This window comes from Salvelinus fontinalis, chromosome 38, assembly GCF_029448725.1.
Source record: "Salvelinus fontinalis isolate EN_2023a chromosome 38, ASM2944872v1, whole genome shotgun sequence".
Classification (NCBI taxonomy): Eukaryota; Metazoa; Chordata; class Actinopteri; order Salmoniformes; family Salmonidae; genus Salvelinus; species Salvelinus fontinalis.
Window position 1 is genome coordinate 17,171,535 of NC_074702.1, and position 16,713 is coordinate 17,188,247.

At 42.5% G+C, this 16,713-nt stretch overlaps 1 protein-coding gene across 20 annotated transcripts in view; it reads right to left on the reverse strand.

Annotated features, from left to right (window-relative positions):
* The window catches only part of LOC129837536 (E3 ubiquitin-protein ligase UBR5-like), a 46,742-nt gene extending 31,287 nt beyond the window's left edge, over positions 1-15,455 (reverse strand). For 13 of the 20 annotated variants that reach the window (XM_055903788.1, XM_055903795.1, XM_055903791.1 and 10 more), the window contains exons 1-19: positions 15,209-15,455; positions 10,478-10,522; positions 10,232-10,313; positions 9,884-9,960; positions 7,579-7,701; positions 6,655-6,940; positions 6,286-6,445; positions 5,822-5,971; positions 5,000-5,211; positions 4,601-4,717; positions 4,095-4,360; positions 3,709-3,826; positions 3,335-3,540; positions 3,000-3,109; positions 2,482-2,594; positions 2,024-2,185; positions 1,704-1,815; positions 1,418-1,572; positions 1,086-1,283 (exon numbers count right to left, since the gene is read on the reverse strand). In XM_055903788.1, the coding sequence (XP_055759763.1) occupies positions 1,086-1,283; positions 1,418-1,572; positions 1,704-1,815; positions 2,024-2,185; positions 2,482-2,594; positions 3,000-3,109; positions 3,335-3,540; positions 3,709-3,826; positions 4,095-4,360; positions 4,601-4,717; positions 5,000-5,211; positions 5,822-5,971; positions 6,286-6,445; positions 6,655-6,940; positions 7,579-7,701; positions 9,884-9,960; positions 10,232-10,313; positions 10,478-10,522; positions 15,209-15,270 (2,754 nt within the window). In that variant the 5' untranslated portion in view covers positions 15,271-15,455. The remainder of the gene's footprint in view (positions 1-1,085; positions 1,284-1,417; positions 1,573-1,703; positions 1,816-2,023; positions 2,186-2,481; positions 2,595-2,999; positions 3,110-3,334; positions 3,541-3,708; positions 3,827-4,094; positions 4,361-4,600; positions 4,718-4,999; positions 5,212-5,821; positions 5,972-6,285; positions 6,446-6,654; positions 6,941-7,578; positions 7,702-9,883; positions 9,961-10,231; positions 10,314-10,477; positions 10,523-15,208) is intronic. The other 7 variants (XM_055903806.1, XM_055903805.1, XM_055903804.1 and 4 more) reach the window with 3 other exon arrangements.
* Positions 15,456-16,713: the final 1,258 nt, after the last annotated feature.

Consider the following 16,713-nt stretch of genomic DNA (forward strand, 5'->3'; position numbering starts at 1 on the left):
AGATCACGTGTAACACCTGCACAGGATGGCAACAACTGCCCGAGATACACAAGGAACGCACAATCCCTCCATCAGTGCCCAGACTGTCCGCAATAGGCTGAGAGAGGCTGGACTGCGGGCTTGTAGGCCTGTTGTAAGGCAGGTCCTCACCAGACATCACAAGCAACGTCGTCACCTATGGACAAACCCACCGTCGCTGAACCACACAGGACTGGCAAAAGGTGCTCTTCTCCGTTTTGCGTTTATCGACGAAGGAATGAGCGTTACACCGAGGCCTGTACTCTGGAGCGGGATTGATTTGGAGGTGGAGGGTCCGTCATGGTCTGGGGCGGTGTCACAGCATCATCGGACTGAGCTTGTTGTCATTGCAGGCAATCTCAACGCTGTGCATTACAAAGGAAGACATCCTCCTTCCTCATGTGGTACCCTTCCTGCAGGCTCATCCTGACATGACCCTCCAGCATGACAATGCCACCTGCCATACTGCTCGTTCTGTGCGTGATTTCCTGCAAGACAGGAATGTCAGTGTTCTGCCATGGCCAGCGAAGAGCCCGGATCTCAATCCCATTGAGCACCTCTGGGACCTGTTGGATCAGAGGGTGAGGGCTAGGGCCATTCCCCCCAGAAATGTCTGGAAACTTGCAGGTGCCTTGATGGAAGAGTTGGGTATCATCTCACAGCAAGAACTGGCAAATCTGGTGCAGCCCATGAGGAGGAGATGCACTGCAGTACTTAATGCAGCTGGTGGCCACACCAGATACTGACTGTTACTATTGATTTTGACCCCCCCTTTATTCAATTTCTGTTAGTCACATGTCTGCGGAACTTGTTCAGTTTATGTCTCAGTTGTTGAATCTTGTTATGTTTATAAAAATATTTACACATGTTAAGTTTGCTGAAAATAAACGCTGTTGACAGTGAGAGGACGTTTCTATTTTTGCTGAGTTTATATTAAGCATGTTTTTTTGGTCCAGAAGTAAGCTCAATCTAGGGAAACCTGCAAAAATGATGATCCTCCCAGTAACAATTTGACCATCAACTAAATAATCCCCTTTGAGCTATAAATAATATCACATTTTGCTAACCTCCACAGCCAATATGATAATAGCAGCTTTCTTCTTGATGGTTGAGTTGGTGGGGAGGTTGGCCAGGGAGTGCACCCCCATGCCCAGGCTGGCGATGGGCGGCAGGTCCAGCCACTCAGGGTCTCGGATCCCACCCATACAGTCTTTGGCCATTGGGTAAATTGTGCCATTTCCATCCCGAAGGATGACTGGGGAGTCCTGGAAATAAAATTGTCAAAATGTGCTTAGAAAATGAGGAAATTGTTGGATATGCAATTGCCTACACAACCTTTTCGCAATACATGAAGCATGGCTAAATTTGAAAAGGTATTGAGTAGCGGAGAGGTGCTGACCTGTCCTGCGGTGAAGATTGCTACATTGCGTTCACTCTGCCCCAGGAAGGCCAGGTTACTGGTGGGGAAGTTATTCTCCTGCTCTGCTTTGCCTGTGGCCAGGTCAAAGATACAGTACCTCACCCAGTTACCAGTCTTCAGCACTGCGTGGACTCCTGAAGGGGCAGCCAACACAGCAAGTCAGAAATACACATAGAATTTATTAATATCCACACTTAAACACTCAGTAGTACATTATCTGCACCAACATTAATTACTACATTGTATTGTTATGCAGATGTCTTACCTTTGGAGTCAACATTCACAGCCAGAATCTCAGCCTTCTCTGGGATGCAGAGTTTTTTAGGTGTACGCTGGAAGCAATCTGGAACTTTAGGAGTTCCACCAGTTTTCACCACCTGTTGATAAAAAGAGGCACCAGCTTTTAGACAAACAACATTTATACAACAGATGTAAAACTACAATGACAGATAGTTTTATTGTAAAATTGGGCTTAAATTGATTAAATAATTGCCATCACTGAAAACACACATTTGTATGGGAGTAATAACTACACTATAATGTTTTATAAGTTTGTGAGTGTAAGTGAGCGTCCGATAGTTGTACCTGTAACTCATCTATTCTGAGCAGCCTACAGTCCTGCAGCAGTGAGGAGGGGTCAGAGTCAGTGATGGGAGCTGGAGCACTAGTCTGACTCGGCTGTGTGCTCACGCTGCTTGACGTCCCTGGAAACTTCACAGCTACATACGCACCGTCCACTTTCAGCACCTGAAGTTAAAAGACGGAGCTGTTGCAAATAGGGCCGTCATGAAGACACCACAATAACAACGAACAGACAATACACAGGATACAAAACATTTTACTACGGCTTTGAGTTCTGCTCGTAGGCATTTCTTTACATGTAAATGAAAACGGAAATAAAAAAATTACTCTAGGTTTTAGAAATAACTATCAAATGTGATAAATCTAAATACTTTGTTGTTAATAAAAACAAAACAATGGCATCTATCCCCCAGCCTGCCAGAGAGTGTTAGGGTCTGGTCCCTTCCTGTAGCCACACCCACCTTTCCCACAGGGACATTTTTAACATCCTCCACAAACACCACTTCCCGAAGAGGCCACTGCTCCTCGTTCACCTTCTCCTCCTCTTTGGGAGCCGGGGTCGAGCGTCTTCGTTCTGTAAGGGCAGAGAACACATGTTAGGATATTCATACAACAGCAGACCAGACCTGGGTTAACAAACATGTAAAATACTCAAGGTGTGCTTGATTTAGCTTGTCCGCCGTGCAAGGTGGGCAGGGTTTGCACTTTTAGGACTATTCTATTTGGGTTCCATTGTACCATGCAAGCTAAATCAAGTGCAGCACAAGCATTTGACGTAAGTATTTAACCGAGGTCTCGTAAGCAGTTACAGCAGATTTCATTATCAGATACAACAACTAGAGACAAACTCAAACTGCAAGCAAAAAAATTATAATTGAGACCTGCAATTGCCACACCATCCGTTTCTAAGGCAAATGAGTCATGGCAATATTAGAGCGAGAGAGAGGTGATTAGTATAGTAGCTAGTAATGTGACGTACTGTAGGGCAGTGAAGCACTGCTAGCGATGGAGGAGGTGTCACTGCAGGTGGAGGCCGGGGAAGGAGGGGGCCCCATCTCAGTCTTTACCAACTCCGGCTTGCTCTCCGTTCTAAGGCGAGAATGGGTATGACTGAGTTCATGAGTGTTGGAGATGAGGGCCATTGATTTAGATTTGGAGTGGCTTTGAAGGGAACAAGCTGATCTCAATTCACTCCCTACTCCTTCCCGTGGGCCTAACCCTTTGATATTTGCAAACATAGAAGGGTTAGGGCCAAGGGAAAAGGGCAGGGAGCGAATTGAGACCAGCTGCTCTCTGAAATGGAAGCTAACTCACTTGATCTCCTGTGTCTTGGTGGTCTTGTCCATGTTTTTGAGGCTCTCTGGTGATCGCAGCTGGAACCTGCAGCTGTCGTTCATGTTCCAGACAGACTCAAGGAGCAGTCCCACCTTGGGGATCCCAGCGTTGACAGAAAAGGCAACGGCCCCGGCGTGGTAGAGGGGGTTATTCCTCAGGCACACCTGGAGAGAGGACACAAACACCTGTTCACATTCGTTCAAAAGCAGTGTACGAGTGTACGCAACAGACATCCAACCGGATTCACAGGTGCAGAGAACAAAAACATTTCAGGAAAAAGGAACATTTGTACACAGGGTTCTAATGCTCCCAGTCTTGGTTTTATGTTATGTTTTAATGTTATGTTTTGTCACCTGCGTTCCCACGGTGATGTTGGGTATTGAGGAGATACCGGCACTGGACTTTGGCTTCTTGTTCTTGGCTCTAGCCTTTTCAAGCATCTTTTTCCGTTGACTAAAAGGCACAACACCCCTGAGGAAACAACATTTCAAAACATAAACCACTAACATCCAGCTTAAACTTCTTGTACGCATAGATCTCTCAAGGACCGAGTTCTACATTTGCACTGGACATTTGAGTAGAGCGAGGGCCTCTGGCCAGCCACTGCCTGAGTTCAACTAGTAATTGTTATCTTTCAAATACTTTAGCAGCACTTGATTGAGCTTGCTTGGCACAATCCCAGTGCAAATCCCGCCAATCTCTCTCCTCTCGGCAGTGAGGATTAACTACTGTAACTCACCACCAGTACAGGTTGCTCTCCAGCTGGGCGCAGGTGTAGAGGGCACAGCAGTGCAGAGACACGATGCGCTCCCCCTGCAGCTCAGGGTAGGCCTGGGCACTGTGTTCCAGCTTGGATGCCACGCTGCTCAGGGTGTCATCCATCCAGGTCGCCACCTTGTTGGTCTCCGTGGCCACGGTGGCTCTGATGCTGTTAGCAGACAGCAGGGTGATCTTCTCATTGGTCAGGCCCAGGAAGGACACCCGGGGGTGGCGGATAGAAAGGTTCTGATTGGAGGAGGAGTCCAATTTTTAGATATTTTTTTTTTTAATGGGGTGAGTTTGCTAATAAAATGTGTATTTGAATGAAAACACCTATTTACAAAGTAGTCCTAAGGAGGAGAGTTGGTGTTAGTGTACAGCACTGGTCTCTGATAAATCATTAGAATTTTATTTGATAAAGGCTGCTGCTGAATCCTTGTTCATGCAATCAGTCCTGTTGGCTTGTTGTACAGTATAGATGTTTACCTGTGTGTTTCTGTATGGTTCTGGTTCACTCCACTTCCACTGGAAGAGTTCCCCCTTAGAGCTCACTGCCACCAGCTCAGAGAACAAGGACCCGATGCTCACAAACTTCACACCATCCTGGAGCAAAACGCCAACAGAAACATTACTTAGAAAAATGTGCTCATCTGATCTGTGCATATTAACCCAAAACAATATTGAGGATATAGACCTAGCGAAAACTATTAAAACATATTGATAGAAATAAACCAAGTGGGAAATCCATTAATGTGATAAATTAATGCTGTCATGTTCCCTGAACAAGCTTTATTGACATCACATCAATGAACACCAAAATGAGTGGACCTTCCCTTTAATCAAATTATTCCATCAACCAATCGATCAATGTCCTCATCCTCCCACCTTGTCAGGCCACCACTGCAGCTCCTCGCCCAGAGAGACAGGGCTCTGGACGGGGATGTTCTTCTTGTCCAGGCTGGGCTCCCCCTCGCGGCTGGTGGAGCCCCTCTCTGTGTCAAACGAGGCCCCATCCAGCCACCTCCGCTCCCGCAACCTCAACACAGACTCACGCTCACGCAACAGCTCTGAGTCACGCTCTAAGGGAAGAAGGAGAACTGGTATGGCAATCGGGTCACACCAGTGGGATAAAAGTAAGCCACTCTCTGGGGAAGACCCATCAACAAATTAAAGAGATTTGTTTTTGGAATTATGCAAATAAGGGGGTTTTGGCAGTAAAAAGGGGAAAGTTAATAGTGGTGTCTGTCTGCACACTCACATGTTGCAATGTGAGGTAGGAGGACAGGTCAGGATAGATTAGAGCTAGACATGCATTACAAGGGAGAGGGTTTATCCTACAGCATAAGGCTGCAGTAGAGAGTGGTGCCTGTAATGATAGGGTCTAGCGGGCCTTTCTCAGAGGGCTCACTGAAGAACAGGTATTATGGCCATGCAGCACACTGAACACACATTCACAACACCACATTGGCTTTGCCGACAAGTTGAAAAGGAAAGACTAGTATTGACTTTAACAATATACCTCGACTATCAGAGAACTAAAAGCATATACTATATATGGTGAAAAGTAATCTTACATCCATTTAGGTAACTTGTTACTACAACTACTACTATTTAGGAAGATAAATATGATTTCAATCTCCACTTCCCGACTACAGAGGAGGATGATGGTCCCTAGGCAGCAGCTCTGAGTGCCGTGTGGTCAGTTACCTCGCGAGGAGCCCAGGCGGGACAGGGAGGAGCGTCTGAAGGAGGGGTAGCCGAAGTAGCTGATGTCCTCAGAGAACATGGCGTCAGCATCGATGATGACACTGGGGTGGGCTGAGTGGATGTCAGCGTCCAGCAAGGACATCAGGTCCTCTGTAAGGTCAACACAAAAGAGAGGGATGTTTATGACATAACTATTACTGTCCCATCAGGCAAGGATCAAACCCATAGGTTAATAAAGACGTTTGCATTTAGAATTTTTGTGAAAACTCCTTCGGTTTCACAAATGTATCAAATACCAACTATCTAAATAAAGCGTTCACATAAGCCCCTTATACCAGACCAACCGGTTTGAGAGCCCTCTGCTCCTTCATACAAAGCTGCCATGTTGAGTCTTTCTTGCAATAGATTATCATCCTAATGAGACAAAGCTGTAGAATACACATCCAGGTGAAATAAAGTGGTACCTCCAGGGAGGTAGGATTCGCTGGCTGTGTCATCGCCATCGTCACCGTCCTCATCGTCTCTGCTCAGTAGGTTGTTGACGGCCAGGTTGACATCCAGATTGGTCCTCTGGAGCTCCCGGATGATCACACTCCTAGACTTCCCCTGGAGGACCACCTGAGCCTGGGGAAGAGGGGAGGCAACATGAAAATCACCACTCAGAAATCAACCATGTGACGGTGGTGACTGAGCACCAGAGAGAAGTGAAGGCCATGTGTTGAGGCTCTTTATAAAATTAATGAGGGGCTCTGGTCAAGCAATAAAATTGTCATATGGTGAGGTCACTTCCAGAATATAAATAAATGTAGTTGAGGACAGACAGTGGGTCTAACCTGGGAGATGAGTTCCTCTGGGATGACCGAGGCAGGGATGACAGGCTGGGGCTGGCTACCCAGGAGACCAGAGCCCCGGTCCCTCCCTGTGCGGATCACCCTGGTCTGACGTCTCGAGTCCCTGGCAGCTGTAGACGACCTCCCAGAGGAGCCTCCACCACCTCCTCCACTGACCGCTCCTCCTACACCTCCTCCCCCTGCACCTCCTACACTGCTGCTGCCGCCGCCGCCACCACCACCACCTCCTCCACCTGATCCACCATTCACCCCGGAGCTCCAGCGACTCCTGTTATAGCACAAGGCGAAGGTCAGGCACAGCAGTCAGCCACACAGCAGAAACTCTCAACTCACGGCTGTCTGCCTGCACACTGGATTAGCAATTAACCGTGGGACAGCTGGCTTTCACAGAGAGAGCAGAGGTCCTAGGGTATTTATGCATACCGCAATTTGGAAGAAATTGTTTGGTAGCAAATGTCTTGTCATTATTGAAAGATGAATTTGACTACATTAAATCTCATAATTAAGGGGCCAGTAAAGTAAGAAAAAAAAACAAGATGGAAAAAACTATGGAGGATGGTAGATTGCTTTCACATAGTGTCATTCAAAATCAGCCCACAGCACATTTCTATCAAAGTTCAATAGGTATTTTATGTTATTGCCTTTAACCTCAGAGCTGCTGCTGCTTTGGATTGAAGGTCCCAATTTCCAGGACAACTCTGTGCTACAAGGTCTGATTCTAACCACGTCATCTCATTTTACATGGACAATACCTGAATCCTGGATAGTAATAATGCCTTCAGCAGTCCTCCTGCAGCTGTCTTTGTCTAGGCCTAAGTGGCGCTAATGCACATGAAGCATATAATGACTTCACCCGAGTGTGTCTAGGGGAGGTTTTTCCTGAGGGCCCTTACTGCCAGAACTTACCCAAGGGTGTTGCCTGCCAGTCTGCCCAGTGTGTCAGAGCCAGACAGGAACCAGGGAGGATCACTAGTCCTGCCTGGCCTGGAGCTCCTTCCTGTCCCTGAACCACTGCCACTCAACTTTGAACTGGGAACAAAAGACGGGAAGACGGGAGATCAGATCAGTTACTACATACCTAGTAATCCCACATAATGGGACCGAAGATTAAGACGACAACCTGGGAGTGGAAAGCCCAGGTTGTGGCCCATGTCTACGGGATTTTACATTTTTATGTTTAAGGTAAAAAAAATAATTAAAAAAACTACAGGGGAAATGGAGACTAGCATGGCAACACCCTCAGGAATCAGAATTGGCTGCAACTCGTTCCGCCTTCAAGACATATTCCTTTTTAAAGGTTCTTGGGATTTTTTAGGGCTGCGATTGCTAACTCCTAAAATAAGAATTTGACATCATCGGAGTGTATTGTGTTAAATGTGATGTCTATTGTACATGGATGTATGAATATGCTGCAGTCTACGTTTAATTGAGTCAACTGCATTACATACTTGCCACCAAATCATGAGCAACGCCTGAGACTGACCATAACAGCATTGTCCTCTCTGAGATTCAAACCCATGACTCCTTTGTACACAGTATCTCAATATATTGTGAATTGCTTCCCAATGAAAGAATGCAGATACATTTTACTATTAGGCATTTTAGCAACACACAAAATATAGAAGTGTTTTATTTAGCAACTGAGTATAGTAGGCCTAACAATGAAAGGAATAAAACAGACCTGTAAAAATGTACATTTGTTTATCATTTATTACACAAGTATGACACTAAACAAATGAAATATAGTGAGGAGTGTGACTGGATATTATTCTGAGTGGAAGCTTTGTTCAGTCAGCTGTCAAAGTTACTGATTGAAAATGTGCAGTGCTTTTTCCACAGTAAGGCTTTCCAGTAACCCACAATGCAGCTGACTGCAAAGCTTTTACCATTTGAAACCATCTCACTTTCTTTTGAAAAGTTCAGCTTATTTCACCGTGCCAGGCAACAAAACATGTGCTCTGCAAAAAACTTAAAGTAAACCAGTCACATTATTCACCAGTCTTTCTCAGGCTGATTCACTTGCATGCTTTGCAACTAGAGGGCCTAGTTCACGGTTTGACGCTGTTCTGCTGGTAAGACATATATGGTATCAATGAAACTCACAAATGCATGCTGGCCACCAACACAATCCCGAGCAACAGCTAAAAAGGCATTCTTGCTCATAAAAAATAAAACTAAGAAAAGCAAATTCATAAATACAATTGGCTTTCAGAATGCAGCCTAGATTTCCTAAATGCTAAAATACCATTGCGAGCTTTGTTTTGTCTAGTTTTTGTTTGGGACAGTAAATTGCAGAGATGGAATAAAATACCAATTACTTATCTATAAAACACACATTGTCCATGATGCAAAACACCTCAACACAGTCAACACTTTCTGGTCTTTCATTTGTCATAGTGTTTTAAGTGACTAAATAATAACATAAAGAAACCGTTCAACTAGTAGGCCTAAGTACTTAGTAAGAACTCTGTGGAACTCAACTCGCAGGACTCACCATTGCTAGGCTTCAGCATGCAGGAGTCAAGGCAGAAAAAATATCTTGCTGCGTTTTGTAAATGCAGATCTAAATCGCTTCTTATTGTCAATTCTGCTCGGCTTCAGTCAGGGTTCGCGCCAAATCAAGAATGTAAAAGGACTCATTTTTATGCTTCAGTTGCACTTCTCCACTCAGATGAAATCTTTGTTCTCTCATAGGATCACCAGACAGCGCTCTGACTGATATGATGTGTTTGGTACTTTTCTCCAGTGTAGTTTTTACAGTAACAAGTTACAAAGCAAGATTATCATCAGCCAAAACATTAGGAAATGTAGCTGGCTACATTCTTTCGATGACAAACATTACAAGTATGATGGCCACCCATTGTTTTTGCAAAAAAAATTTGCTTTTTCATTGCAAACTAATTTACTAGCCAAATAGCATTGCACTTCTGTTATCATCGGATGAAAACAATTTTCTGCCGAATGTGCTGCACTAATGTATTTTGTGTGAAGAAAAGGGGCGTGCAACTATATAGTTTATCACCCAATTGAAGCAAAAAAACAAACAAAAAAGTCAATATAAAAACGCAGGTTAAATGGTTTAAAACGCAGATTTTTTTATGGTATATGTTTTGAAAACACCAATTTCTGAAAGCTAATGCAACCCCTGGTATATAAAGTTCTCCCAAACTCCATTAGGATGAAACTATTTTCCTAGTGTAAACAGTCTCACCCATCGTTGCCATCTGGTTTGGTAAGCTCCAGACGATCAGGCTGGACAGCAAAGCTGATCCGACACACACGTCCATCCTGGAAAGAAAGAAATTACTACATATTATCAAAAAGGAAAAGGTGATGGCATGTCACAAAACACTAAAATATTTGTTTTATTAATAAATGGTGCTATTATTATTATTATTACAAAAACAGACACTGTCTGTTTTTGGCACCATATTTCCTATACAGTGCACACTGTATAGGAAATATGGTGCCATTTGGATTCACAACCTCCATCCAAAATGTAGAGGCAGTACAGCTCAAATGTTAATGATTGTAATATACATAAATCCTTCAATGTTACCTCAAGCAGAAAGCCAGCATGGTTTGGTCCAACTACACACTGTTTTAAGGTGGCCTGCTCCAGCAGGTTGAGGTGTGGATGACTGCATCGGAGACAGACAATGTAGTGAATGTTAACATGTAGAAAAGCTATAAAACCGCTATATATTTATCTGTGGAGTGTGGTCCCTGCTGAAAGACATGGCTGAATAATACATTTGCTGATAATTCCACAGTTAAAATAAAATACATCATTTTCAGGTCTTACCTGTTAAAGTTGTATTTGTTGAGTTTCTCCGACACTTCACGAAGTCTGTTAAGGATAAAAATTAAATAAAAAATATTGACATTAGTGAGATTGTTCATTCCCGTTCACGGTGTGAATCTGTGCAATTAACAGTCTGGAAATCCATGGCCAATGAGGACATTTCTACTAGTCTGTACTCTGCGTAGACTATAAGGAGCATGGCATCTGCTTGCACAACATTAACAAGAAGTCCGATGAGAATCTCAAATACTGATGACAATAGTATCAAAATTGCTCACCAGCTTCAATTTAAAAAAAAAATAATCTAAATAGCAGTATAGCTAAACAGTTAGCATGGTGTGTATAACCATATGCACTGCATTGGGACTGTTGCCTTCACTCCCAGGATGCCAGCGGGCAGGTCATTCCCAAAGTCAAGAGACAGGGAATGTGCGGAGCTACAGTTGAAGTCGGAAGTTTACATACACCTTAGCCAAATACATTTAAACTTTAATTTAAAAGTTTTTCACAATTCCTGACATTTAATCAGAGTAAAAATTCCCTGTCTTAGGTCAGTTAGGATCACCACTTTATTTTAAGAATGTGAAATGTCAGAATAATAGTAGAGAGAATGATTTATTTCAGCTTTTATTTCTTTCATCACATTCCCAGTGGGTCAGAAGTTTACATACACTAAATTAGTATTTGGTAGCATTGCCTTTAAATTGTTTAACTTGGGTCAAACGTTTCAAGTAGCCTTCCACAAGCTTCCCACAATAAGTTGGGTGAATTTTGGCCCATTCCTCCTGACAGAGCTGGTGTAACTGAGTCAGGTTTATAGGCCTCCTTGCTCACACACACTTTTTCTGTTCTGCCCACACATTTTCTATAGGATTGAGGTCAGGGCTTTGTGGTGGCCACTCCAATACCTTGACTTTGTTGTCCTTAAGCCATCTTGCAACAACTTCGGAAGTATGCTTGGGGTCAAAAGTCCATTTGGAAGACCAATTTGCGACCAACCTTTAACTTCCTGACTGATGTCTTGAAATATTGCTTCAATATATCCACGCAATTCTTTCCTTGTGATGCCATTTATTTTGTGAAGTGCACCAGTGTCTCCAGCAGCAAAGCACCCCCACAACATGATGCTGCCACCCCCGTGCTTCACGGTTGGGATGATGGTCTTCGGCTTGCAAGCCTCCCCCTTTTTCCTCCAAACATAACAATGGTCATTATAGCCAAACAGTTCCATTTTTGTTTCATCAGACCAGAAGACATTTCTCCAAAAAGTACGATCTTTGTCCCCATGTGCAGTTGCAAACCGTAGTCTGGCTTTTTTATGGCAGTTTTGGAGCAGTGGCTTCTTCCTTGCTAAGCGGCCTTTCAGGTTAGGTCGATATAGGTCTCATTTTACAGTGGATAGAGATACTTATGTACCCATTTCCTCCAGCATCTTCACAAGGTTCTTTGCTGTTGTTCTGGGATTGATTTGCACTTTTCTCACCAAAGTACGTTCATCTCTAGGAGAAAGAACACGTCTCCTTCCTGAGCGGTATGATGGCTGCGTGGTCCCATGATGTTTATACTTGCGTACTATTATTGTTTGTACAGATGAACATGGTACCGTCAGGCATTTGGAAATTGCTCCCAAGGATGAACCAGACTTGTGGAAGTCTACAATTTTCTTTCTGAGGTCTTGGCTGATTTCTTTTGATTTTCCTATGATGTCAAGCAAAGAGGCACTGACTTTGAAGGTAGGCCTTGAAATACATCCACAGGTACACCTCCAATTGACTCAAATGATCAATTAGCCGGTCAGAAGCTTCTAAAGCCATGACCTCATTTTCAGAATTTTCCAAGCTGTTTAAAGGCACAGTCAACTTAGTGAACGTAAACTTCTGACCCACTGGAATTGTGATACAGTGAATTATAAGTGAAATAATTCTGTCTAAACAATTGTTGGAAAATTACTAATGTCATGCAAAGTAGATGTCCTAACCGACTTGCCAAAACTATAGTTTGTAAACAAGAAATTTGTGGAGTGGTTGTAAAACTAGTTTTAATGACTCCAACCTACGTGTATGTAAACTTCGGACTTCAAATGTACATCAGTACTATTGTGACCATTCTTTTTAGTACAAGTTTAGCAGAGTGATTATTTAGTACAACTCCAAGTCCTTAACTGTCACCATCTTAGACCTGCAAAATCTTTGATTCTAAGTATGTTTAAAAACCATGTTGTGTAAAACATGGCAGGCTGACAGCTTTACTTTGTTTCAGCTCTAGCATCTATTCTCTCAACCGGTGAACCAGGCACATTCCTTACTCCTTTTGCTTGCTATGAAATGACAGGTCAAATAGGATCAACAATTGTTTAAACAGAGCTTCAACTGCTATAGGCTACACTACTGAAAGCATTGATTCTCAATTTAATGGTTGAAGTATAACAATGGTTATGTTGACAGGAAACAGGTGAATAGAACAAACATTTAATTAATCCATATGCTCAAGGAGCAAGTCAATACACCAAGGCTGATATCATACAAAAAGTCAGCCGCAGAAAGTGGACAAATCTTGTCAAAGATTGTTGCAATGGGGAAAGGCTATCAGACAGTAGAATGCAAGCTGTAAGGGGTGAAAATGTAAGTAATAGGTCTACGCCAAATGACATTTCCTGTCAAGCAAGCCCAGTGGACAAGCCAATGGATGGCAATGACTTATAAGGCATGGCCCGGCCGGATCCAGCGACAGGAACCAGTCCGTCAGCAGAAGATAAACAATGAGCCAGCAACACTGTCTTGATATATGAGGCACACCACCCAGAGCCATTAAAAACTAACATCAACAGGACAGAAGGGTTCTTTTAGTCTGCAAGAAATGTGTTTGCGTATTCTAAACCTAATTTCCCCTCCTAATCTGTACAAAAATACTGTTTGATCCAGTCAGAGAAGAATGAGTGTACTCATCTGGGTCATGAAAAGACATCCTGAACAGTCAAGGCAAGAGCAGTCCATGAGACTGGCTTGTGAGTCACAACCTATAAGCAAATATCCTATTTATTTGGGATAAAAGTATGCCTCTTGACAACTATGGTAAGAAACACCTCTTTGGTAAGACAACTACAGTTGAGCAGTAGGGGGATATATTAGCACATGGTGACCATATAGTAAATGTGAATGCATGCCATTGCCTGTGCTAGCAGCTTGTAAAAGATATGGCTTACTTGGGGAATGATTGTCATTCCACATCAGCCAATTATGTCGCAAGATGAGTGAACATGATTGTATTAGACCCAGGTTAAGTCAACTGAACCATCTTGGTCAATTAGGCACCAGCAGGTGGCCAATGGTACAGACCTGGATTCTACACAAGTACAAAATCCTAGCTTCATATGTCATATCCTGGCTTTTAATTCAAGGTCATTCAATATGTGCTTTTCCAACATCCCAATCTCTGTCTTAAAGTAGAACGGCCCATTAATCAGTTCAATCTCAATGGATGATATAAATAGGTTTACTATAAATCACCTACAGAGCAAAATGCAGGTCACAAGACAGACAGTCAACTGCTCATAGCTGGTCCTTGTCTCTCAAGCTAACGCCTTTAAAAAATTGTAATTTAAAAAAGGCCAACTCCAACACTTTCAACCTCCTTTTTATTATGTCCAGCATATGTGAAAACGGCGCATTTCTGTTTTGTACTTAAAAGAATACAAAGTTATAAAGGTCTTGCTACCAAATTATATCTTCAACAGTGATTTTCAAACTGTGTGAGATTCGCGGTGACATGGGGGCCAAGAAAAGACACACTTGGCCTAGAAACTCGTTGCAGGTTTTGTAAATCATAATTGTTTTACTTTTAATCCTACCTGCAATGTCACAGAGAAGCATTTTTTAGTACCTTATCTTTTTAAACCACATATCATAGAAAAGCGCTGTTTTCACATACTGTGTTGGTTTGATGCTGGAGATTATGAATATGGACGTTGAAAACGGGCTGATGTAAAACAAAATATTTAACTAGACAAGTTGCAAGTTCACGAGGAACAATATTAGTTGGTCGACTAACGTTTGTTAGTTAACTAACGTCGTTGGCTAGATAAACAAGTCGTAGCAAATAAGCAATCCAATGTTAGCTTACAATTGGTTGGCTGGATAACGGTACCTAACTAGCAAGCAAACATATTGCCACAAGTGTGGCTAGCTTAGCTAACGTTATCTAGCAGTGACTAATACATTAGCTAGCTTATTAGCCACTTAACTAGCTAGCTACATCTTCAATGGTTCCGTTGAGCTGGCCAACTGGATAGTCGACAATAAGATATCCAAAAGGTAGTTAACATGACATACACAATGTCAAATGCAAAAAAACATTGACGGATCATTACAATGCCATAATCACCGACGTACCCCCCCCCCATCCCCCAAGCCGCATTGTCCATCTCAACTCTGACCATCGGCCAATCATTCCAGGCAGAGTCAGAGAACGAACGAAACAGCTCCGTTAACTGCTGCTAGCTCTGGCTAACTAGCTTATTAGCCTAGCAGGCTAGCTAACGTCGTTAGCTACGTTGAAGAGGCTTGTTCAAGATTCCGGGCCTTACTTCAAGAACGGTAATGTGGTCGAAAATTGTTCGATTGAAATACACATAACAATATGAACATTGCTTCGAAACAAATAGATAATCGTCGGGTGCCACACCCTACGCATAAATTGATTTAAACCCTTATTTTCCACGCCCGCAACAAATACCTGTCATTGAGCTGGTCCTCAGTCCCGGGCAACGGGTGAACCACGAAGTGTATGGATGTCATGGATCCAATCCAAATGAACACACAAATGTGTCTGGGAAATGTTATTTTCTCGATATCTGTATATGTAAGGATTCATATAAATATTTTATGACAAAAAATCCCGAGCTTAGAACTACAGCCTCCTCACCCACATGCCGCCATCTTAACTCTACCAAGCTTTTTCGTTCTGTATGTTGATTAACGTTAGCACACACGCAAACTGGATGCTGGTTGGACCTTGAACAGAAACAGGGAATATGTTAAACGGAACGGGATTGGTTTAGAGAAGAAAGGCAATGAAGAGAAAGGAAATGAACAATTCTAGACGTCTAACTCGTGCTATTTTAACAATTTAACTGGATTGTGATAAATCTATTTATTTGGGTATTTTATTAGGATCCCCATCAGCTGTTGCGAAAGCAGCAGCTTCTCTTCCTGGGGTCCACACCAAACATGAAACATAATACAGAATAACATAATACAGAACATCAATAGACAAGAATGTGTTCATATATGATGTCTAGGATTAGTAGACTACAGTTTAAAGGAAATTGCTACTGTTTTTTATATTGGTCCTGACACAAGAGGTAGGATAATTATGACAGTATCCTCTCCTAGAAGGAAGATTATACACAATGCCTCCAGGTGCACGATAAGGATGCACAAAGGAATGCTGCCAACAAATCCAAGGATGTTTGAGATAATCCATAATACATTTGGAGCTCTGTGGGGATTTAGCAAACAATGATAACAGGCAATGACAATGACAAAACTGGGTCAATAGAGCAAACAAAATCATGTCTTACATTCAGACAATTCCTTTCCACTCTGTCATTACGTTTCTGATAAATAAACATTCTCCGTTATGCAAACTGGTATGTGGATACTATAACATGGAGATTGAGGATCACTGTCCAGTATGACTTTCGTGTAGGTGTATATTAACCAATGATTGTATCCCATTCCATTTATAATCCCCATGCTCCCTCTGCTGGTTGACATCCCCACAGCTCAAGAGAGGAATTACATACTTCAATTAAATGTCTAGTTTTGAATTACATTTGGTTGAGTTGTCAACTAACATGAATTCAACGTGAAATCAACCAACATTATACCCTATCATAGGATTTAAGTTAAAAGTTGTGTGAATAAAATACGGAATTTTCTTATATTGATGACTTTTTGCAAATCCAATCCGTTTTCCACATTGATTCAACGTAATCAAATAGAAATTGTCTTTTGAAATGAAGTGGAAACAATGTTGATTCAACCAGTTTTTGCCCAGTGGGTATAGTGGCGTAATGAAAAAGGTCCACAGATATAGCACTTGTCTATAGACCTTCAGTAAGCACTGTCAAAATCATACGTGTCCTACATTCTTTCAAAAGTGTTTTCTATTTTAATGCATTTATTTATTACTTCCTCCATTTAAACACATTGAAAAAATGTGCTGTTTTATAATGC